This window comes from Manduca sexta, chromosome 27 (assembly GCF_014839805.1).
Source record: "Manduca sexta isolate Smith_Timp_Sample1 chromosome 27, JHU_Msex_v1.0, whole genome shotgun sequence".
Taxonomy (NCBI): Eukaryota; Metazoa; Arthropoda; class Insecta; order Lepidoptera; family Sphingidae; genus Manduca; species Manduca sexta.
This window is the reverse complement of record NC_051141.1, coordinates 6,416,099-6,441,956: the sequence shown is the minus strand read 5'-3', so window position 1 is coordinate 6,441,956 and position 25,858 is coordinate 6,416,099. Positions and strand designations below refer to the sequence as shown.

At 33.6% G+C, this 25,858-nt stretch overlaps 1 protein-coding gene across 1 annotated transcript; it reads right to left on the bottom strand.

The window, feature by feature from the left end:
- Positions 1–428: 428 nt before the first annotated feature.
- On the bottom strand, positions 429–24,806 carry LOC115446084 (probable cytochrome P450 305a1). The gene is made up of 8 exons (XM_030172637.2): positions 24,639–24,806; positions 19,066–19,320; positions 18,152–18,370; positions 9,863–10,044; positions 6,487–6,583; positions 5,786–5,963; positions 4,121–4,380; positions 429–1,332 (listed from the first exon to the last, which is right to left on the bottom strand). The coding sequence occupies exons 1-8, from the start codon at positions 24,724–24,726 to the stop codon at positions 1,154–1,156; spliced, it is 1,458 nt and encodes a 485-aa protein (XP_030028497.1). The 5' UTR covers positions 24,727–24,806; the 3' UTR covers positions 429–1,153.
- Between the last annotated feature and the right edge of the window lie 1,052 nt (positions 24,807–25,858).

Sequence of the window (25,858 nt, the reverse complement as noted above, 5' to 3'; positions counted from 1 at the left end):
CCGGGGGAAACCCGCGAATGGGATACTAGAATCCCCCGGATCAGCGACTGCAGGGTTCTGGACAAAAGTTATAAGTCTGGGATAGTTGGGAAGGAAGTGTGGGGTAAGGATAAGAAAACTCTTAGGATGGGAGGAGGGAGAAAGCTAGGAACTATTTACAGAAAATATGCTAATTTGCATACTAAATGTGCAAATCAGGTAACAGAAAAAAAAATTATAGTATTTTACATTGGTATTCTGCTATTTCACGGTAGGTTGAGTAAGCATCGCATGAGCGCAAAATTTTTATATGACAATTTAGCAAATGTCCGCTCTGTGTAGGCTCAAAACTCTAAGGAAGTATTTTCATCACTACGGTCCTTGGTTTGGGCCTTCCGCTGCGATATCCATTAAATATATAGAGAAATTGATAAATAAAAGTATTGAAATAATCCAAGTACTACCAAGTATAAATATTTTTTTTATTTTATTTATTTATATAAGGATTTAAGGCGGCGTCTTGCAAAAAGGTTTTTCAAAAATACAACTCTATCAAAAGCGTGGACATTTCAAGAACACAGAACTTAAATGGACCTTATATGTATAGATTTTCGTAACAAAAATTATCTAACTAGAATGAAAGCTACCCAACAAGTCAAATACTAGTATAATGCATTATGTACTAAATCAATTAACATAGTTTCCCACCGTAGTTCCTCTGTGGGAAACCACAGCTATCTCAACCATCCCCACACCTTTGGCCGGCGGTAAAAATTTACAGATAAACTAGAGTGGACTTAAAAGGTTTTCTAGCGATACATTTCAAGAAGTGAATTTAATATTAGCATATTTAAGGCGTCGTGTGACCGTCGTTATAAAAAAATTACAGCAAAAATGTCATAATTAGTTTTGAGCAAAAAAATATATAAACAGATAACATAAAAAAAGCATTACGTCCTTAAAAACTTAACTTTTTCTCAATTGCTTTATATATTTTTCGGCTTGTACATTATATTAGGTACGTATTATAAAAAAAAACATCGTTAAAAACCTGATTGGTGTAACAAGTATTAACTAAAAAATAATTTGAACTAGGTAAAAAATGGGTACTATTTTAATGCATTTCTCACTGTACTTGAAGACTATTACAAGTATGAAGACATAACACCATATTTTATTTTCTAGGCGAGAATATCGCTTTATACGGTTTCGCACCAGCTATGATGCCGATCTGGGCTTCATCAGATGGTAGAACGCCATTACAAGGACTAATTCTATATTTTTGAAGAATCCCTACAAATAATATGAATATTGCCGACTTCGCCAGTGCATCGCCCGGACAGCGTCTGCGACCTAGAAAAAAACAATCAGTATTAGAAGTGTCACCAAATACTTAATTATCTTATATCTATATATATATAAAAATGAATCCCTATTTCCCTTGGTCACGCCATCACGCGTGAACGGCTGGACCAATTTCACAAATTTTTTTGTTGTGTTTGTTATTGTCATGAGAAGGATCTTACGAAAGAATAAATTAAGGAAGTTGAGCGGAACGTTAGAAAATTTGAGAAAAGTTAATTTCATCGATTGACAGAATGCGAGCTGCAATTCATAGTTAAGACGGGACAACGTTTGTCGGGTCAACTAGTGGCAAATAAAACAGAGCCAGTTGCAATGAAATAAAATAAACATACATTTTTCAAACAACAAATTAAATTACACACTGGACTGTGTGCCTAGGGTCGCGGCAAATATGCGTCCATGCATGGGCGTGCATTAGGTGTGGAGACCAAGCGCACAAGAGTTGCCTTGGGGGTGACTGCGTTATAGTTAAGTATACGGAAATTAATATGCATTAAGAAAAGTAAATGTATTAAAATAAAAGACGCCTTCAGGGACCTGCAGCTGAAAGCTTAGAACGAAATGGAAATGTCATTTTTTGTGTAAGCAAAGCATCGCCATTCAATTGCAAAATTCAATCGCTACGAAATGCCGTGTCTAATTTCCGACAAGTTTATAATCACGATTTCGATTTATACTGTGTGTAATAGAATATAGGGATTTTTTTACATTACTAACGTATTGCACTTAGCTATATAATTCAGCAACAAAAACGATGGAACTATATAATATATTTTCATGGTTTTTATAAGAAACGCTAATAAATTCGTTTACGTAACTATTATTAAAATGTAAAATTTTCTTATCTTAAATTTTAAAGTTATCACGCGACTTTTTTTTTACTAATCAATTTTTACCCACGATGCCTAGTTGTTTAAATTTTTTAAAATTAAATTGACTATAACGTATTGCAACTAATCAAAAATCGATTAATTTTAACGGAGATTTTGTGATTTCCATATATACTTATTTTTTATATACCACACGTCAATTATAGTGAACAAAACATAAAGAAAATATTTACATCAGTTAAGTCGTTTTTGAGTTTTAACGAATCGAATAAACAGCAAATCATTTTTAGGTATTTATAGATTGTCAAGCTAATCGGATTAAGCTATATTGGGTTTTATACATATTTGGACACAGCAAATTTTTTCCGGTTTTTTAAACATAAGAAAATACAGTGAGTCAATATGCCTGCTAAACGTCTATAGATACACTAGCTCTCAGCTTCAGAACAAGCTCTCAGCACTGGCTGACCTGACAGACGATGTCCTGTCAACTATGAATTTGCAGCGCGCATTCTGTCAATCGCTGAAATTAACTTTACCTAAATTTTCTAACGTTCCGCTCAACTGCCTTATTTTTTTCTTTCATAAGATCCTTCTCCTGGCAATAACAAACACAATAAAAAAATTTATGAAATTGGTCCAGCCGTTCACGCGTGATGGCGTGACCAAGGGAAATAGGAATTCAGTGTATATATATTCATATATTATATAGACGGTTGAAAGGCTAATTGACTCAAGCGACATTTTTTTGCGACATTAAGTTTCAAACATATAATTTAAATGTACATTTCCATGTTTTTTAACCTAGTTAATAATTTTCGGACCTTTCAACCGTCGATGTATCGTACAGTGGTCTTACCACCACGTTGGAAAAATATATTGCCGTTGTTCGAGTCGTAGCTATTCGCTTTATATACTTATTGCTTGAAGTACTATTGAGTTAAACCGTTGTCGATGACAACTCATTTACAATAATGCCTGGTAATTATTGATATTTTTCATATAAATGAAGTGAGACCGATCGGCTTTAGAGTCTAATAAAATGTCGAAGCGTTTATATAAAAATCGAAACAGTGAGTCAGTCGTGATACGAGTAGACTCACAGCGTCCGTAAATGTACAACCGCCATCGTTATAAATTTGTGTAATCCCTATAACTACCTTTTGTATAGTATATTATTGTATAACAATAATACAGGTAATATACATATTTGTAAATAGTTTTTAGCGCATGCCGCCTTACGAGCTATTGGTCCAGTGGCAGAATCTAGAGTTTTACCTCCCCCAAGAAAAATACCTAAATAAATATGTGCTTTACAGATCTTTACCAGACGAGACCAAACCAGAGGGACGTTAAAATGTACAAGTTACATAATAATGATTTATATAGTTCGCAAGTAACTGTCATCAGATTATAACCATAATAGACGTACGACTTGTCTGTACTCAGAATTGCCAATATCCTATCCAATATAAAACATTTTTAAATATGCAACATGTTTACGCCAAATATGAAAATCGCATATACTTTCTGCAACAGGAACATAGTCATTGCGCACACATATAACGCCTTGATCTCGAAGGGGGTAAGCAGTTACAACCCGGGCACCTATTATTCGCTAAATATGTTCTGTCCCATGATGTTAAAGAGGCCCGGCCTATCGGGTACAAATTCCGGACACCGGGCTAATACTAAGCAAAAAATCCAATCACGCTTCGCTCATCCTTGAATTAGGACCCGAGTTCACAGAGCGACATGTGCACGCAATACGATCACGCCATCAAAAGCAGTCTCATACATACAACATAGTTCAAGAAGAGCGCACTTAAAAGAGTTAAAGCCAAAATATAATTCGCTAAGTATGGTAAATAGTCGCATAGCGCAGTAATGCAATATATTATATATCAAAAATAAACAAATGAAAAGAAGACTTTATCGACGCTCACCTAATCCGAAGGGGTACATGTGTTCTGAATTTTTCAATATTCCTCGCTCGTCGATAAATCTTTCTGGATTAAATTCGTTCGGATCTTGCCACAATTCTGGATCTCTGTGTATATCACCGACAGATATTAGCACAGTTGCGTCTTTGGGTATTAAATAGCCGTCAACTATTGTGTCTTCAAGGGCCCGGCGAGGTCCAGCGACGGGCGCGATTGTGTACATTCTGTGCACTTCTTGTAGAAACGCAGAAGTGTATACCAACCTGAGAAAATAAATTAATTTTTATGTTTAATATCCTAATATTATATATACTAATATTTTAAATGGGGAAGGCTGTGAGGATGGATGTATGTTTTTTCCTCTGTCACGAATAAACTGCAGAACGGATTTGGATGAAACTTTACAGTAATTTAGTATATATCAGAATAACACACACAGGCTACAATTTATAAAGATTTTGCGTAATTTGGTCATAATATAACGATACATATCAAGTAAGTCGGAAAGAAAAATATCCAGGAAAACTCCTTCACGCGGGCGATGCCGCTAGCAAAAGCTAATAATTTATAAGCGTACGGCTTCCCATTCGTAAAATGACGACCATACGGCACAGTTAAACAATAACAATTTCAGCAATACTTTTAATTACAAAGCACTAAGAACTGCACCCTCACCCTAAGACAAAAGACATACTTATTTTGCTCGTAGTAGGGTATTTTTATATCCGCCCAGATAGCGTCCACCGCAAAAGGTGTTAAATCTTGCCATAGTGGCCCACGTGGGTGTGTCGTGTTGCGGGATCAGCCTTTGATTATCCGGCTCCAGCAGGCCGACATAATTGTGTCGACTGCCGAGGGGTAATCACCGCTCGTCAGTCGACATTCTACTGGACCCCACTCCACTTACCATCAGGTGCTGCAGGGTCAGAGTATAAAAAAAACACAAAACGCTAAGATTCATTATGCCTACTAATTCAATAAGATGTCGTATTAACAAGATCATATATTTGTGTGACCACGTTTTAATAACGGCCTTAGTTAAACGTTTTATAAGTTCCCACGAACACGTCTTAGTCATGGTAGCTTTGGCCACAACATAAAATCATGACCTACAAAAATACCTTATTTATTTTAATAAAAAGTGGTAATAATTAGCTTTATAGGATGTACACCTCAACTGATATTGGAAAAGATTTTCTAGTTTTTGGGAAAATTTTGTGCAAAAACACCGCGAGCCCTCAGTTTGAGTATAATTGAACTAGTTTTAATATGATCAATAATGTCTAATTCACCTAAATAGGAAGACGCATTCGATAATAAAATTATTGGGGTAATGACGCTTGCCAAATTGAATTTGCGCAATTAGTCTTCTAATTAATTGAAACTTCATATGGGAACTTAATTTAGGTTTCAGTCAATTTACGTCACGTTTACAATAAAATTATTTCTCATGTAATATTATGTTAAAACATCTGATATAAATATGAATACTTTCGTTAAAAAAGAACACCGAAATTCGAAATAAAAAATCTGTTCAACCAATTTGATTCGACACGGATTGTATAAATTCAATCAATTGTATCGAATGGCTAACTATTTTGCACAGGATAAAAACAGAAAAACATTTTTTATGGAATAAAATATAAATACTCGTAATTAACTACTCACTTAGCAGAATCCGTGTAACTGGGTGGTTCATCACCTATATTTTTGTCAATTTCTTCGATCATTCGTTCTTGTATGTTTCTATTTCTAAGAGCGGCTAAAATTGCAAATTCAAGTGAATTACCCGTCGTTTGTGCTCCGGCTATAATCATATCCAGGCATATAATTGTCAATTGATCATCTGAAATGAAAAAACGAAGTTAAAATAAATCCATTGCAGTTCTGTTATTTAAATCAATTTGTTTCAAACCTGAGCGGCCTTAACGGCTTCGATGGTATTACGAAATTTATTGGTCTAACGGAACATTATATTTTCCCGATATCTATTTTGGATTATCCAAATTAAAACCATATTATAATAAACCAAAGAGAATTTTATTGACATTGTGCAGTCTGGCTATAGGTCTGTGTTTCCATATATATTATAATTCTCTTTGGGTCTGTGTTTATGTAATGTCATAACAGCACACATGTGTAGTGCACTGAGTACTTGTACTAAGAATATTAAAATCCAAAATAAAATAAATACATAAAGGTCCCCCAAAAAGGTTCAGCGTCAGGCATGCCTGTCGTATGTAACTAAAAAACAAAAATCCTTGCAACTATACTAACGGTTTTGTATCTGCTATTACTCGAGATTTGCAAAATCACCGGTAAATAAATGGTGGCAGCCATAATATAAAAAGAAGAAGAACAATACTTACATGTAAAAGTGTCCTTATTATCTTGCATTTCTTTTAAATACATGTAAATAAAATCGTCTACTTGTATTTCTTTGTTCTTATGTTTCTCTATCGCTTCCTGTAAGATAAATGTTTCGTTTAAGCCACGGATCGCAATAAATAAACGGATAACTTCTGCCGATATTGCCTTAGCATTAGAGATGCACTTCTGAATTAATATTACTGCGATAAACTTCTGTACATTTAAACTATTTATGAATATTGTTTGATTATTTCTAAATATATCGAACATGAAAGGTTAGCCAGAAGCATCAGTGCAGCTAAAATTTATAATATTTATAATAAACTATCATCATCAACCATCATCGCTGAACATAGACATCCCCAAAATATTTAAGATCGATCTCTACAAGCGGCCTAAACCCAGCGAGTTACTGCGATAAACAATAATATTTTATAAATATTATATTTTTTTACATTATAATATCTAATAAATGAATGATATTTTATGAATTATAAAACTACAAGTAGGTATGTTAAATGAATCATAAAGTTTTGTGGGAAGGTAAACCGAGACAGCGCACGGACAAACGCCGCTTCTGTGTCGATTTCCCTCATCCAAGAGGCGATTTCCGTTCAAAGTAAAATGAAAAATACATTTTATATAAAAGAGCTCCGGTGAACTTGAACTTTCAATATAATAAGCGCATCAAGGCACAAGTGCAGCTCCATTTTCTGATAGACCTGGGCGTTCAAGGCCAATAATAACGCCACTGTCAATTTTAAAATATGAAAGACTAGATTTAAAAATGTGGCGCTCGTAAATATGAGACGTATTTCCAACGTCGACAAAGCTTATTACAGAGAAGCGCTCGTGTAAGGCACTTTATTTTTAAGTAAAACATGATGTATCAAGAAATTGCTAGTGAGGGGATATTAGAAACTTTTGATCGACGTTATTTTAAAATGCAGAACAGTTTCAAGTTAATATAGTGAAGGATTTTATTTTAAACTAGCTTTTGCCCGCGGCTCCGCCCGCGTTATAAAGTTTTTCAGGCTAAAGTTTTCCGTTATAAAAGTAGTAGTTTCCCGAGAGCCTCTCAAACTGTCTCCATACCAAATTTCATCTTAATACGGTGGGTAGTTTTTGAGTTTAACACGTTCAGGCAGACAGATGCAGCGGGGGACTTTTGTTTTATAATATATTTTTTAGAACTTTTTAAGAGGAATAATCCCGTCATACATCATTGTTGCATAACTTTAATCGTTTACGCAGCGCACGCAACGGAAGCTCTCAAAACTAATAATTTTTCCCCGTTTTTGCAACATGTTTCATTACTGCTCCGCTCCGATTGGTCATAGCGTGATGATATATAGCCTATAGCACTCCAGGAACAAAGGGCTATCCAACACAAAAAGATTTTTTCAGTTCAAACACGGTAGTTCCTGAGATTAGCCATTACTGCTCCGCTCCTATTAGTCATAGCGTGATGATATATAGCCTATAGCACTCCAGGAACAAAGTGCTATCCAACACAAAAATATTTTTTCAGTTCGATCTGATAGTTCCTGAGATTAGCCATTACTGCTCCGCTCCTATTGGTCATAGCGTGATGATATATACCCCATAGTACTCCACGAACAAAGAACTATCCAACACAAAAATATTTTTTCAGTTTGAACCGGTAGTTCCTGAGATTAGCCATTACTGCTCCGCTCCTATTGGTCATAGCGTGATGATATATAGCCTATAGCACTACACTTATAAAGAGCTATCCAACACAAAAAGAATTTTTCAGTTCGAACCGGTAGTTCCTGAGATTAGTCATTACTGCTCCGCTCCTATTGGTCATAGCGTGATGATATATAGCCTATAGCACTACACTAACAAAGAGCTATCCAACACAAAAAGAATTTTTCAGTTCGAACCGGTAGTTCCTGAGATTAGTCATTACTGCTCCGCTCCTATTGGTTATAGCGTGATGATATATAGCCTATAGCACTCCACGAACAAAGGGCTATCCAACACAAAAAGAATTTTTCAGTTTGGACCGGTAGTTCCTGAGATTAGCCATTACTGCCCCGCTCCTATTGGGTATAGCGTGATGATATATAGCCTATAGCACTCCACAAACAAAGGGCTATCCAACGCAAAAAGAATTTTTCAATTTGGACTGGTAGTTCCTGAGATTAGCGCGTTCAAACAAACAAACAAACAAACAAACAAACTCTTCAGCTTTATATAATAGTATAGATTTATCTTCGTACTCAATTAAATTTACACTCTATACGCTAAAGTTGTTGGTTTTCTCAGGACGAGTATTTGAAATAGCGAGTATTTAGATTAGACACCTTGGCAAAATTTGTGGACACGTTACACTTGCTCCGTGTAATCAATTTTTATGTAGATGACACACACAATTTTTTTGAGTTGAAGACCGACTAACATGCGAATGTCCATTAAATGAATGAATGGGAATTAAAAAAAGGTATGCGCCTCAGCAAATATGATTGTTAGAAACTCGACAGCATAGCTGCGATTTCTACGAGTTTTCTATGATAGTAATACCATATCTGTCAAAGCAAAAATCACTAGGAACTTCATAGTTTTTAAAAATCACAATAAAATCAATTGTTATTAATATGAATGAGTATAGGAGAATAGAGGCTAATATAATATGAGATCTGAAAAGTATTATACTTTTTAATCCCAAGGAGCAAAACTTATACCCATAACGTTTCATGAAGTCAGCATCTCTAATAGTAATTAAATATATTCAGACGACCTTAGTTAAAATGAAGCAGAATCTTTTATATGAGTGCTAGGCCTTATAGTATTAATCCAATGCAGTTAGGGCAGGGTTGATAAGTTTTACTTTCTACATTTCCCTTAAACCAACGTACTTATCATGTCACTGCACCAGTATAAATTGCCAAATGTGGCTCAACTCGCACTGGCCGAATATTAAAGCTACCCGTTCAGTTTTCGACGCGGCTTAACCATTGTCCTGTTTAACAAGCGTAGATGAAAGCTGAACGGGTTCAAGTGCAATAGTCATTTTTGTTATTTCAACTATTAAAGTGCTATAGTTTAATGCAACCTTCATATAATTGTACAAACGCAGTTATGCTTTACTTTTGAATTATTGTGAATAGACATTATTTTATTTAAATGGAAAGGGGAAAATGAAATGAATGTTAAAAGTAAATTTTAGTCTCGCGAATAGTACAAATATAATGTTTATTTACCCCGATCTGGGAATGTAATTTGCATGGTTTAGAACTTATGGAAGCTGCAACTAAACCAGCGATATAACTATAAAAGTATGTACGTCTGATTTCAAATGTATTATAATGAACAGTGCCTATAAAGGCATTAAATATTTGAGAAACTTACCTCAATAATTTCCGATATCTGTTGATTCAGATCAGCTATAAGTTGGTATCCACTTATCCTTGGGATGAAGAATCTGCACCACGGGATTTGGTTTAACAGCCCGCCCGCAACAACGAAAGCTTTCGACCGCACGGAGAACAGTTCTAATAACCGAGTCAATTTCTCTTGCTGTATCTTTTCCCCTAAAAATATATAAGAAGGAACTGAGTAGGGTAAATATAAATTCCCTGCATGCAGGCAGACTCGATTAAACAAAGAGCTTTGGGAACGAAACACTGACAAATACTAACAAAACAATAGCAATACTTGTCTTCCGTAAGATATAAAAAAAAGTTGTCAGAAACATGTACGCCTTTTAAAGAAAGAAAAATATTATAAAACAATAGTTTATTCTATGACATTATTTTACGGCAACACTAGGGATTATTCGGGATTTATTCCCGTGCGAAAAACGTTTATTTTTATGTAAAATGACCGCACTGCACCTGATAGTAATTGAAGTGGGGTCCAATAGAATTTTCGCTGACGAGAGGTGATTACCCCTCGGCAGTCGACATAATTATGTCGGCCTGTTGGAGCCGGATATACACAGGCTGATCCCATAACACGAGACACACGTGGGCCACTATGACGGGTTTTAACACCTTGTGTACGGTGGTCACTATCCGGGCGGATATAAAATATATTCTATGACCAGCGTAATCAAATATAAATAATAGTGATCCACACTGGCATCGTACGTAGCGCCATCTAGTCAAATAAACTGATAAAAAAACAATTATTTCTTATGGAAGCATATTGCTGGGATAAAAAGTTAATATAAAGCCTATAGTTAATCCATGAATCCTCACTTCGTTTAGCTATTTTATACGTTTACTTCTTACAAACATAAAAAATCCAAACATTTTTACAAAGGTTCCTATTTCTATTATTAGTCAGAAATAAAATCTAGTGAATCCGAAGTCTGGTGTGTTATTATTGTTATATTTGAATTTTTTGAAATAAATAAAAACGCACTTTTCATCACTAGCTTAAATTTTTCATTTGTCGTATTTAAATAACTAATACGCTGCGAAAGGCACTAGCGAAGACATAACTCGAAATAATATAAAAGTTCGCAAACAACTTAAGCTCCTTACTGGGTATATCAAACCAATACAAAGCTTATTAGGTGGAAAACTAAACCAGATTTCATCTCTTCATTTTAAAATCTTCAATGAAAATAAATAGGAAATACATTTATAATGAAATACAAGGTATAAACCACGGAAATATTACACACGTTTCAGTTAATATTATGGACAAAATAAAAGTGTTGCTAAGGTTTTTAAATGCAAGCAATCCCTACTTTTTGGATTTACTTCATAAGTTTTGAAATATATGACTAATTGAAGTAATTTTGCAAATATCCAACATGAAAATATAGGCGAAATAGTTTTGCCATAAAGGTGCAACCACAATAAGGTACAGAAACGCAGCGCAATATCACTTAGAAAATTATAATAAATATAATATACTTATAACCATAGAATAGACAATAGTATCGATTTGTTATAACGTCATATTCGTCAGTTAAGCAGTGTGAGCGACACCAAATATTATATTTATAGTACACCATTATTGGTATGATAGCTAATTGCGGCTAAGTCTTCCGCTCTGCATTCAATACCTACTCCTTAGGTATTCTGACATAATTAACAAATTACCTAGAATATCACGAGTATATGACGCAAATGGGGACATTTACGACATAAATTAATTATTAAATAACTGTCTGACCGCGTGACACGACGGCGACATATTAAAAATATGTCAAAGGCATTTAATATACATCATAAGGTAACCTCTATGCGCGTAGTGATTTAAATAATATTATTTAGATATATTATAACAAATAACAAAAAAATATATATTGAAATGCAAAATAAAACCTAGAAATCTAGATTTTTATTTACATCTTCATTTTACTAGTAACTCAAATTTCAATGAGGCATCTTTTCTTTCGTCTAAGATGTGTAACTTGTAACGAAATGCAAGTATTGAATAGGAAGTAACAGGATATTCCTCTACTTATACTCCATTTCACACATTATTATTTCTATTTAATAATATTCTGTTAACTATATATTAAACCGAATCGAATAAAGTTCAAATCGTCAATAAAACATTATTAATCACTATTCTCTTAGCTTTATTCCATACACTTTTAATTTATAAAAACACATTAATCTCTACATTGAAGTCCCGAGATAAAAGGGTTTTTCCTGGTATTGAGAACGTTTGGAGAAACCAGTAATCACATGCATCAAGTGACACAAAAAGAGGTATTGACGCGAAACATTACCATTTAAAGAAGTCCGTATTAATATCTGAATATGTTATTGTATAAAAATCCAACATAAAAAAAACGACAGGATTTTGTGAACAATAAAACTACATAATAATTTTCATGTTAATTATGTGAAAAAACACGTCATATGTACCACAATATTTCATGCAACATATTTTAAAATTTTCACGTACTCGTATGCATTAGTTAACTAATTCTCTCGCTTTGTTAATTGCAATATGCACACTTAAGTTATACAATTGAATATAATATATTATATAAATAAAATAGCACACAGCACAGTTTAATATAACAAGAATACAGAAGGTGACTTGTTAACAATGAAACAAAGTTACATATCTCAATAATATTTAGAACAATAACAACATTTTAAGGTATCGAACGGTGTTTCAACAATGTAATAAACGTTGATATCATAATAGGATAGCCACAAATTCTCCGCGATACCAATTTAAATTTACCCAAAATACCGATTACAACTTCTGCGAAGTAGTTCTGTTAGTCTTGAATAGGTAATTTGTTTCGATGGTATAGGAAATTGTCAACGTAAAAATGCACTTTAGGAAAAACTGGTGAAACACAATCATTTTATGGTGACTTTTTGATGTTCATGTTTTTGCAGGTTACTAACGGAATCCTATCTCTCTGGCCCTATCACGAATAGGACTTATCAGGTCACATAATTAGTTTCATGTAATTAATAAATTAGACACAGGTTGAAGTAATTATAGACGGATATAATTATCTAACGAAAAATATGTACAGTTCGTTAATAGAACATGAAAACATAACCTTTTTTTTTTGATAAAGTATTGTTTTGATTCTCTATTTTAACAATTATATTCACGCAGTCATTTATAATTGTTTTTTTTTTTATGAAATTGGTTTGTTAATTTGTACCATTATATTATTATTTCCTATGTTCATGTATGTTTAGTATGTAAGATATATTTACAACTAACTTTTGCCCGCGGCTCCGCCCGCGTCATGAAGTTCGTTGGACTAAAGTTTTCCGTTAACACTCGCTATATATTTCGAGTCTATATAACTTCAGCTTTATGTAATAAGTATATAAGTATAGATCGTAGTAGCCTATAATGTCCTAATGTCCTCCACAAGATCCTTTCATGAATGACGATCCTGCGCTATAGTGAACCAGTTATAGAAGTATAGATAAAAATTAAACGGCAAAAACTTGTTAATAAATCTGAAAATGAAATGAAATGCTAAACTAAAAGATACGTTTCAAATAAACGCATAGAATATACATTTCACGTCCATTACGTACATATCTGTTAATTTTTTAAATTAAATATGTTAGATAAGTGGTATCTAACTTTCTAATTAATAGGTAAATATGAAAGTATGTTTACTTTCACTATGACTCGAGACGATCTACTTATTCCGTCTTCTGCGTATTTTTTTTTATTTGCGTTGTTATATTCTTTGTATGTTATTAATTTCATTACCTTTTTGTATGTATGTAGGTCGTTTCTGTCATAGTTTTATTTACTTATATTATTAGACGCATAATTAAAAACGCCGGAACCGATTTTTCGATAACAAAGTTCTCGGATAACATATTTTTCTACAAAAGTGGAAAGTTTTATTCAAGGTGAAGTCATTCAAACTGTTAAAACCACAGAGATACTATCTCGAATCAACCGCGCCAAGCTTTTGTACAACCAATTTTACATTCGTTCAATCAAATGGGGCGGATACCGCGATCCGACCGCAGCAAACTATTTCTATGATTTATCAAGTGTACAGTTAGTTTTCAATGTTCATGTATTGGCACATGGACATTCCAGACATAACCCAGGTAGATACCATCACGTCTAAACATAGATTTTAATCGGCTTAGCTATTAATCGTTAAATAAATACCACTTGGAAGGTTTGCTATCAGACATGTTTTTGTGAAAATCTATTATTATCCATTTACTAGGCGAGACATATAACCATGAACTTTTATACAAAAACTGAAAATTTAAAGCTCTTTGTTGGAATTCCCTTAATTGTACCAAATAGCATATTCGTGTTCCCAAAGCTTTTTCAAAATAAAAATGGCGTGAGCAACAAATCGAACCAACGTTACTTAGTCGCATTCACAATTATTTTCTATATTTGGCACCAAAATAAGACAATTTGTATTTTGTTATTTAAAGGATACATGGGTATATTACTTTCAGATGGAACCCATAGATTTTTTAGGAATCGCGGTCAAGCAGTTTGGTTTTTAAACCGGTAAGTGAAATAAATGTGGTCCAAGTAAACGATATTGCGTATTTTGCTTTCCTGTAACTTTATTAGTGATGGTTTACGCATGGTTCTATTGGTTCTATTTCTAATTACAACAAAAAGAAAAAAAAATAACGTTACTCATAATATACCGGTTGCCAATTATGGGGTCGCTTATTAAAATAGCTACCTAAACTACCTCGGTTTTAATAATAAACAATAGCATACGAGTATAAATACATGAACAAATGGACGAAAACAATGTTGAATGTTAATTAGCTATAGTCTTTTTGTGGTCTTTGAAGAAGGTTAAATTTTGTCAAAAAGTTATATCGTAATTTAATAAACTTATATAATTTCATCTATATCAAAGATGGTGTTCTACCTACAACTTGTATCAAAAGCCAAGTGTGAACATCGTCCGAAAAATCACAGGTAACTGTTATATCCCTTGAATGCGTAACAAATAAATGAAATATGTGAAAACGAAACGCAAGAGTTTTATTCACAGCGTTAGTTGGCTCGTCGCGGGATGAAACGTTCATACATCCGCGACCCTCGTCATTCGCATTTCGTTTTATACAATAATGTCGATTCGACACGACATTTACTACAGAATAATACGATAGACTTACATAAACCAATTTAATTCGACTACGGTAGCTCATATAATACGGTGGGATATAAATCTAGGTATGACTGCTGAGTACGTTTATATATATTTATTCAGATAAATATTTTATTTCTGGAAATTTTATTTTCGGGGGAAGCATGTGTTTTTGCTACCACTGAGAGGTAGGTGCAAAGGATCCTATAACCCGATTCATGCCGGCTGCCGTTCATGTATAATTTATGTAGAATCTAATTATCATCAGAATGATTTGTGAACCGCATTTATGCATATAAGTATATGCCGGTTTTCCTTTCGGAAATTTTCGCCTTTCCACAATGCTAGGGGTGAATAGGAGTGAAAAATAGACTAGTTACGCAGTAGACGTATTCTAAGGCGCGTTGGGGTAAGATCGTAGGAGGTGTAACATCGTATAAATCAAATAACTTGCAATTGTGTTATAATTTTTGTTTTTGGACAACACTACCTGCGACCCCATCTTGTTCCCTACGTTCCAATAGTTCACATGAATGATTCCGTCAAGTAAATAATGTTTACGGTGCTAACAAACAGAATATCGGTATTTCGTCGTTCCCTGGCAGATCCGGATTAACCCCATGCAAGAATTTGCCTAATTTTGATTTAGTATTTACTGTTTTCAATTAATTGTGTAGTTATATAGTATCATAAAGGGTATAAGTCTTGTGACTTGTTTATTCAAATTTGTCGAAACACTTATGTTCCCCGAGATCCGATCTTTACGCATACAATTATTTGCCGTTAAAGAACGGATAAAAATCGACCGATCTAGCACTTGTAGAATATTGCAAGTTTGTGTTAAAATGTACACACGAAAACGTCTGAACTCAGTCATTATGTATTTTTTTTTAGCTCAGGTGAATGATCAATTTTGTTTATATGTTATTTATTTACACGTGTTTGTACTATTTCTTCGAATATTTTAAAAAATATCTACAGTGTCAATCATGAGAGGTAAGATCGTATGCCTAGAACTATTAAAAAAACAAAGTTCGCTTCTAAAAATATCTTACGAAATTTATTAAATTTTTTGAATGTTTATAAATGACTATCTAGATCAGAATAACACATAGGCTACAATTAATAATGTTTTTATGTAATTTGGTCATAATATAACGAGACATGTCAAGTACCTAAGTCAGAAAAAAAAATCCTGGATAACTCCTTCACCGATATTACTGTAAAAGTTCATCCAAATCCGTTGAGTAGTTTTTTCGTAAAAGAAGAACAAACATACATACATCCATACATCCATCCTCACAAACTTTCGCATTTATAAGGATTGAATATAAATCTTATGTCGCGTTATGTTTCTTTGTATTTTACTAACATTAGCAGTTTGTAATTCCCTACTTTACCAATATATTAAATAAATTCCCGTTTCATTTATTCCCTTTCTTATACTAACCCTACTGTCCTTTGCCGGAAAGTTGGAAAATTACAATGCATCTAATGTAGCTCGGTAATCCATGGGTAGTTTTAGTAACTTATCATCTTTATTCTGGTAGTGTATTAGGCTCTAATTAACCTTTTATTAAAAACTTACAAACAAAATGAAGTATGCATGCGTGCGTTCAAAGACGTGAACTCATTCGCAAGTCGTTCATTCACTATTAATTATTTTAAAAATTCAATTTCATAGAATAAAAAAAGTAATTATACATTTATCTAATATTAAACTTGTTTAATGAACAATCAAAGTTCAATAATTAATTCTCAGGCTAAATATACACATCAAATTATACGCTTAATTATCTTTTTTGTACTACGTTAATTATTTAAATAATATTTTTATAGCTACGCGATTATTACGATAAGAATTGAATAATTAATGAACAAGGTGGTAGGTATGAAGAATGTACTACTAGTACCTGCTTTGAGACGAAGGTAAATAAAATGTTTCTTTTTTGTGAAGTTAGCACTTATAAGGTATCCTAATGTGTCAAGCTAAGGTACCTATCTATCATATAACTTTAATTACTTAGTGCAAAGAAGCTTAATGATTTTCTACAAACAAACGAATATCTTAAGCGCTGCGTTCACTCCTAAAAAACATACAAAAAAATTTAGAAACTTTCGGATTTATTATGTTGAATCCCTCTCAGTCAACCTCTCTGGTCTCGCTGGCTAACATAATTATGTTTTATATTATATTTATTTCTGGTGTCCCAAGATACAGGCCTAGCCCAGTTTGGGTACCCCTGGCAAATATGTTTTTGATAATATGCTTGTAATTTGTAACTATTGAAATTGTAAACAAAGTCGGTTATTAACAATAAAAAAATATTATTATTAAGCGCAAAAGGAGATTAGCCCGATACACAGGATATATTATAGTGCACACTGCACAAGTGTTTTCCCAATACACTGATGCACTCTCTGTTCCTTCACTTTCATAGTCCAGTAAGAAGATAATCCGACATGACCGGAAAGAAATCAGGCACAGGACCAACGGTTTTACATGTTTTTCGGGGCACGGAGGTATCACACCGTCAACTCCCTGCCTCCAAGCTGCGATTTAGTAATTTTTCAACATGGAAAAACGCAGCAACCTTTATTTTTAGCCCGACCCGGGATTGGTACCCGGGACCTCAGCGGCGTAGACGTACTCGTACCGCGTATGCATTACAACTATGCCACCGACGCAGTTATTTGTATTATAATATTATTTATAATACTTACCGTCTACCGAAGGTTTATTGCAATAATTATGGCATTAAATTACTCCCTAAATTACTCCGTGATGTGGTATGGTTACTAAAGTTTACTGAGCTAGGCGGTAAAAATGTCATCTTTCACAATAGATCTTCATTCTGCCCACTGAACAAACCGTAATGATGCCAGTCGCAAAAATTACCTCAATAAAAAAATGACCGCCATCGAAGCTATTGCCTAGTCATATGCCAATTTCATTGACAATATACTATGGCCATAAATCGTGGCTATAACTAGTTGAAGTTTCAATTGTGGTCTTAATTATAGCCATCGTAGTATGGCTGCAGATTAAGAGGCAAGATAAAACTACGAATAAACAAGTATAACAAACTTACCTGCCACATACTTCCACAGCACATTCATAACGGGGACAGAAAATATGCTTTTAGGAGTAATAGGCTCATGGCGATTAGCATCTATATAACTAATCACGTTTTGTAGTTCTTTCTGTATCTCTTTTTCCATCGGCGTTTTCCCAAAACCAACGTTTCGTAATTGTTTCACAGTAAATTGCCTCTGTATTCGCCATTGAGGACCATCGGCAAAAGTTATGCCTGGAAGAAAATATATATACCTATATGAACGCGATAAGGTGAGTCCAATACTGTAAAAAAATTAACATATATTTACTGCATTCCTCCTAGCCGAATTACGCCCACAGCGGCCAATATTAATGTAGATCACTCATGTACGCATGAGCTACTATAGTGCGCAAGTGTGTGCGCAATGCACAGGTACACTATCTGTCCCTACATTCTCGTAATTCGGTAAGACGGCTATCCGACATCACCGAAGATAGATCAGGCGTAGAACCCATAGCTTTAAGTGCTTTCTGAGGCACGCGGGTATCACACCGTTAACTTCTTCTCTGCGAATTTCGACTGATCACCTAATTTTTAAGGTGGGTAAAACCAGTCGTAATGTGTTTGGCCCGACACTAGGTTCGAACCCGGGACCTTAGCGGAGTAGTCGTTCTCGCACCGCGCACTCAATAGAACTATGCTATAATATACACTATCTTTTTATCGTACAATAAAAAATAAAATTGTACAGAGTTTATTTGGCAACCAACTAATATAACTACGGAGTATGTAAAGAATATTAAGGGCAACAGTGAAACCATAACAGTATTTTTATTTATTGGGAATAATACAGTGATAGTTGTACTTGTTGCCGATAAACGAATGAATACAGATGCATAGTAATGTATACAAATTATAAACAAAATAATGTTACAGATCAGTCATACCTAATCTTTTGCCGAGACATCGCAACCGTATAAAGAAGTTGTCAGGCCGTCCCTCGAATGCCTTTTCTGTAAATATCTGCCGAACATTCCTCTCGCCGTAAACGGCGACCACAACTTCCCTCCCAAGTTTCAAACCTAGGACATTTGTCGAATATTCCTTTGATAATTCCAAAAGTGCTTTAAATTGCGAGCCGTGCTTCTTAGTCATACTTTGGACGACATTGCTGGATCCAATGAACGGGTACCATCTTGGACCTAGAAACAAATGAAGATATACAAAATTAAATCTACACACCAACAAACAGCGAAACACGGTATGTCTGTAAGTCAAAAGAGGTAATCAAACGTAAGAAGGGTTATTAAAAAAAATAATCAGATTATTTTTTCTAATAATTAAATTTATTTAAACAACTACGAAAATTTGTGTTAAGTTTTAGTTAAAATTGTGAAGGAAGAATTACAATTAATAACTGCATAAGCCAACTTGGGCTAGCAGGTAAGAATAAATAAATAACCTTTTTATAAGACAACAACAAGAACGTGTTGCAATCTTCAGCAAGGATACAGACCCTAATCTAGAAAACCTAACAGCTTTACAATAACTAACTAAAAATTACTACTCGAAGAAAAAAACGTAGAAGAGAAAAGAAATAAACATTTTTTTTATTAGCTATCATTACTATTGTGTTGTTTTTGCTATCATGAGAATTAATGTTCAATGTCTGACTAATAAATGGGTTTCAAATAAAAAATGAGTTATACGGCCCATTATCGTATAATTTCGTCATATTAAATTTTAAAGGCCGAAATATCCATGATTATTAATTATTTTTACGTTTTTCTTTCAACTGCGAGAACTAATCACTAACTAGACGTGAATTTAAATTCTTTACTTGCCAATACTTGTTTAGTTACCCAGATTAAAGGTGAAACAAAATGTATGAAAATGGACCTTGAGGTATCGCCTTAATATATATAATCTGCGCTCGCATCTTTAATGTAGAGGTAAAGTGATATAATACCGGGCAATTACATTGGTTACGATGCCTTCCAAACCGGAACGTGAGAGCTTGCACATTATCTTCAGAAACAGACAAAACGATCACGGCTCCAGTCCAATCATTTCATACCACAGGCCTTCCACCTCGCTAATGCAGGTACTATGTACTTGCACGATTATAAGTAACAATTTAATTCTGATTGACCTTTCCTGCTAAATAATTACTTAACAAGTGCATAGTATACATACAAACATGATTTGCGGTAGATCCATCTACGATATAAAATGGTATAACTATTAATATCAATATTAACAATTCCACATACAAAGATCTACGTGATATCATCTCAATTATAGATCTAAGCCTCGGTAAAACGATTGGTGATTTTCTCGTTATCCGGAAGAACGATATTACTACGTGTCGCTTTTATAGATAGCCAGCGAACGAGTGACGCTCACCCGCCTAATGGGGTGATCATCACCGTCAATGAAACACAAACAATGACTCGTCACTTTGCCATAAAATGCAATAGTATCGAAACAATTGCAATGATGCCATATTTTGATAGGTCGCGATTTGAATTAGGAATTTTTAAAGAGTAGGTTGACGCATAATCTCTTCTCGCTATTGCTGGAATTAAGATGGTGCATATCATTGTGGTGTTTTATTACAAATATTCAGACATTACCATGGGGTACTACGGTACTATGCAGTGTTTTTTCGTTCGGGACTTTAGGATAATTTTGCTACTGTTTATGTTTATGTATAGACTAGATAATATAGTATTGTGTTTAAATGATAAAAAAGCAACCCACGTTGTTAAATAAATTTTAAAAGTTATCTAAAAACGTTTTATTTAAGACGCAGTTTTGTAATAGAAAACTTCAATGTAATATTTTTTCCGCTGTCCAATACAGACTAAAACAACTTTGTGGACAGAGCTAAATCAAACATTCAATATGCAGAATAAAAATCGGACCAACAATCGGGAACGTTCATTCCAATTGGAACTATCGACATTTTATATCTGAACCGCAAACACGGCTGAACTTGAATCCTAACCTTGATAGTGAAAAGGGGCATCAAATTCCGGGAAATAAATGAACGGCACGCTTCAGACTGAAAGGGAAAACTGCATTTTTTTCCTGTTGTAACATCTCTATTGTGAGCACGTCTCCAACGCTATGTAGGTCAGTTATGAAATACAAAATGTTTTGCGTTTAAACTTAAGGCGCAACTTTAAGGTTCAACTAAGTTAATTGTAACTGTTCATCATGATGATACTTATAATTGTCCTTTTAAATCTGCTTAAAATAATCTATACAATAACCCGCTAAGAAAAAATCTTTGTAATCACATTGCGCGCCATTCGGTGTAGGGATTTGGCATAATTAAAATTCATACAGAGAATGAATTGAGAAGAACTTCAATAACGTTCAACTTAAAAAATTAATGGAATACGTTCAAATCGAATTTCTATCACTGGGCTAACTTTAGTTCTAGTAAATAGTTTCTTCGATCAGCTATCGGGAAATAAAGTAGAAGTAAATAATTGGGAGATGGGGAGGTCGATGACCTTACTTTCGTAATTTGAGGATTAGTTGTATATTAAGTGTACTAGCTGGGAACAAAACGGACTGCTGTGACGAAGGCTCGTAGATTCAGATCCAACAAACCTCTGACTTTTCGAAGTTATATGTGTGTCTTTTACCCATCGCTTTCACGGTGAAGAAAAAAAAATGTAAAAAGGGCTGATACCTTATAATTCTACATTAGAGTTTTGTGGGAAAGTGAAGTCGGCCAACGCGCACAAGCCCAGCGGGGTGGACTGAGGCTTATACCTTCTCAATAGTAGAGGACATTGCCTAACAATATAACAGTATGAAATATAGGGCTGGTACTATTATATATATGATTGTTCGTTGCATCGAGAGCTTCTTCAGCAGTTTAAATACCGGCAGGGATAGTAGTATGACACAGTTATAGTTAGTGTTCTTTGATTATGAGCTGTTTTCGGTCGTAATACCGATTTTATCTTAGTAAATCTGTAGATATTAAACATATATCATATTAAAATCATTAATTCTTTATTATAATATTAATATTATTGATATTTTAAATCACTGAATTGGCTTAAACAGCACGCTTTTTTGGACTACCCCTATATTTTGTTATCATTTAGTACAGTTACGGAATAAAGATAAGATATAGTAGAGTTTGTGTATCCTCCCGCTGCATCCTATCCTTTAGATAATAACTGCTACGTTTCCTAATATCATTATAATGGCCATTTGACATTATTGTAAACGTTTTTTTTTCGGATGTAGTTGTGACTATGATAGAATAGAGCCTAACATTCATTAAATAATTAAAACATGATATTTTTATATAATAATTCGTATAATCGTGTGTATGTCGCGCGCCACATATTTCAAGTGCTCGACTTATTATAGGAATATTATGCGAAAAGCTTCTTTTTAAGTTAAAACTTTTAGCGCGGGCTTTAAATTAATGCCTTTAAGTGATTTTAAAATGATGGAAGTGTGTAACTTTTGAAAACCGGCGACCCAAATTCCTTACAATAATTAAATATAAACGAAACCATAAGGGAAACGATAGAACACATTTATTTTTATCATCGCCTCCAATATTTTTCCTACATTACAAATCAGCAAAAGTTAGTTCATTGTAAAAACTAAAATTGCCTAAAATCTCTTCGGTCGTCTACGATGACAAGGTCATATTTTTTGTACATTTGTGACGCAGTTGTTTTTTGTAATCTATCTATACCAATAAAGGAGAAGAGTTTGTTCGTTTGAACGCGCTAATCTCAGGAACTCCTTGAGTTTTTTTTCGTGTTGGTTACACTTACCACTTATCGAAACATGCTGCAAAACGAGGAAAACTTATTCCATTTGAGAGTTTCCGTTGCGTGGACTGCGTAAATAGTTAAAGTATTGCAACAAGCACGTATCTAATTTATTATAAATACGAAGTCCCCCGCTGAACGCGATCAATTCAAAACTACCCTACGGATTTCAATGACATTAAGTATGGAGATAGTTATAGATCCTGGTAAGAACATGGGCTACTTTTTATCCCGGAAAAATATATAACGGGATTTTTATCCTGTAGAACAAATTCACGCGGGCGAAGCCGCAAACAATAGCTAGAGTTTATGCGTGAAAAAACTTTTTTCTATCTTATCTTACTAATATTATAAGTGTGAAAGATTTTGAAAATGTTTGGATGTTTGTTAGAACTAAAAGCAGAAGCCGCAAAACGGATTGGAATGCCATTGGACACACGGATAGACCACGCTCTGAATTTACATATAGGGTAATTTTTAATTCGGTAGTTCTCTCCCGTGGAGAGTATATGAATTGTTTAATCTAATTTAGAGATGTATTTAGCGACTTTTATATCGCGAAAATCTTATCACGCGGACGAAGCCGCAGGTAAAACTTAAGTGGTACATATTAGAAGTAAAAGCGTATCCGTCTAAATCGACTATCGCGAAATTTAAATAGCTAATCGATTCTAAGAAATAAATAAATGACCAAAACTAATACGAAATCCGGTGTTTGTTAAAAATATTTCCTTATTCATATTTGAATTTTATTTATCATCTAGAATCAACAGATAACTGCCATTCTGACCTGCTTTTGAAGACAGCATTGATCGAGTTGGATAATCTTCTGTAGTCACATCTAAAGGATGCTATAAATTATCAGTTTGCCATTAGCCTTTATAGGTGTCAATTACTATGCTAAAAGTTTAAAACTAACAATCATCACAGTTCATCAAGGCTATCTTTAATAGTCTAAGGCTGCGATTTAATTTCTCACACATATAAATATACATTCAAAGCAGTGACCTATGCTTTTCAAGTTCTAAACCCACTAATTATAAACAAATGTTTCATCTACAATCAAGGATTGTTGAAGTAATAATTGAATGAATGAATAAATAGAACATATTACTTTGTGCTTCTATAAATTATGAGTAATGAACAGGTTGGCGGTAAAAAACGAGGTCATAATAATAGAATAGTTATTTAAATTCAATGAAGTGATTATAAGATTTTTTTATACTGTTATTAGTATTTTATCAAAAGCTTTTTGTGCTAAAACTTTATGTATAAATTACTACAGTGATCGATAAATTTAATATTTTACAATGACGTCCTGATTTTATTTATCGATGCGTATATGAAAAAGTACATTAATCGTGATATATTAGATGAATATAATTATATTTAAAGGCCATAAAAATTAAATACATTGTCTTGAGCAACTGACAACCCAAATAAAAAGTATGTTAATGCATACATTACACGATTATTCCGTACACAATATATTTTATGTTTGCATAATTAAATATATTAAGGCATGCATTTTTATATAGATATTCCTAGTTTTTTTTTTCAGTAAAATCGCTACATTCCTATCTGCTTTTTATTAATATTTTCGCAGGTTGTATATTAAAATAATATAGGAGCGAATAAAAAGGTTTTGTAAAATTTCAAATTGTTAAAAAAAATGTAATTCAATATAATTAATAAAAACTTACCAGGTGGGAAATTTCTGGGCTTGATAATGCTCTTGATTATGTAACCGACGAAAAATACGAGTAGTGTCGCAACGAGTATGGCGAACATTGTGCCTGATGCGCAGGAGTCGATAACTTCACTCTCCGACAGCCAGAACACAACTGTGAACAACACTACTCAAATTTCATAACATATATTATACGGGGTTTCTTATTATACCTTTTCGCAATTTTTTTTTTTATGTTAGTTACAGGACATACTATAATGACTACCTAATTGGCTATAAAATAAAGGAAAATGTCGTAACAGGCTAGACATGTGTAATTTTATATAATCGAAACGACTGATAGGTATAGTTCTGTTGTTTAGATAGGACTGATATTCATATAGATAACTTTTAATGGACGGACGATGAGTTTTATGAGAATATATTTAATATAAAAGAAATTCCAATTTATGTATAATATACCCTACAGATTTATAATGACGGTTGGAAAGTCTTGGATTTTGTGCGTTTATTATAAAAATACATTGAAATGGAATGATTTTAAAGAGGTGGAATTGTATTGCAAGAACAAATAATTCAAATATATATATGTAACATGCCTCTCAATAGAAGAACTAAATTGGTATCAATAGATTGGTGATAATGTTTAACACTCTAACATTGGCGACTCGATGATTGAATTGTACAGAATTATTATCTATACTTCTATACTATTATATAACGTTGAAGAGTTTGTTTGTTACCGGTTCGACTTAAATAAATATTTTAGTGTTGGATAGCCCATTTATCGATGGCTATAGTCTATATATCACGCTATAACCAATCGGAGCAGAGCAGCAATGAAAAAACAGGCAAAATTTATTACTTTTAAGAGCTTCTGTTGCGTGGGCTGCGTAAAGGTTTAAAGTTATGCATCAATTACGTACGACGGAATTGTTTCTCTCCAAAAAAATAATAAAACAATGAGCCCAGCTATATCTGTCTGCCCGAGTCAACGCGATTGACTATATAATAGATAATAGAAATGATATGTTAACATATTTAGATGAAATTTGGTAAAGAGGTAGTTTGAGAATCTGGGAAGAACATTGACCACTTTCTATCGCGGGAAAATATAAAGCGTGCCTTTTATAACAGAAAACTTAAGCCCAGAAAAGTTTTATCACGCGGGCGGATCCGCGGGTAAAAGCTAGTTATACATAAAAATAATGTAAAATTAAGACATTTTAATTA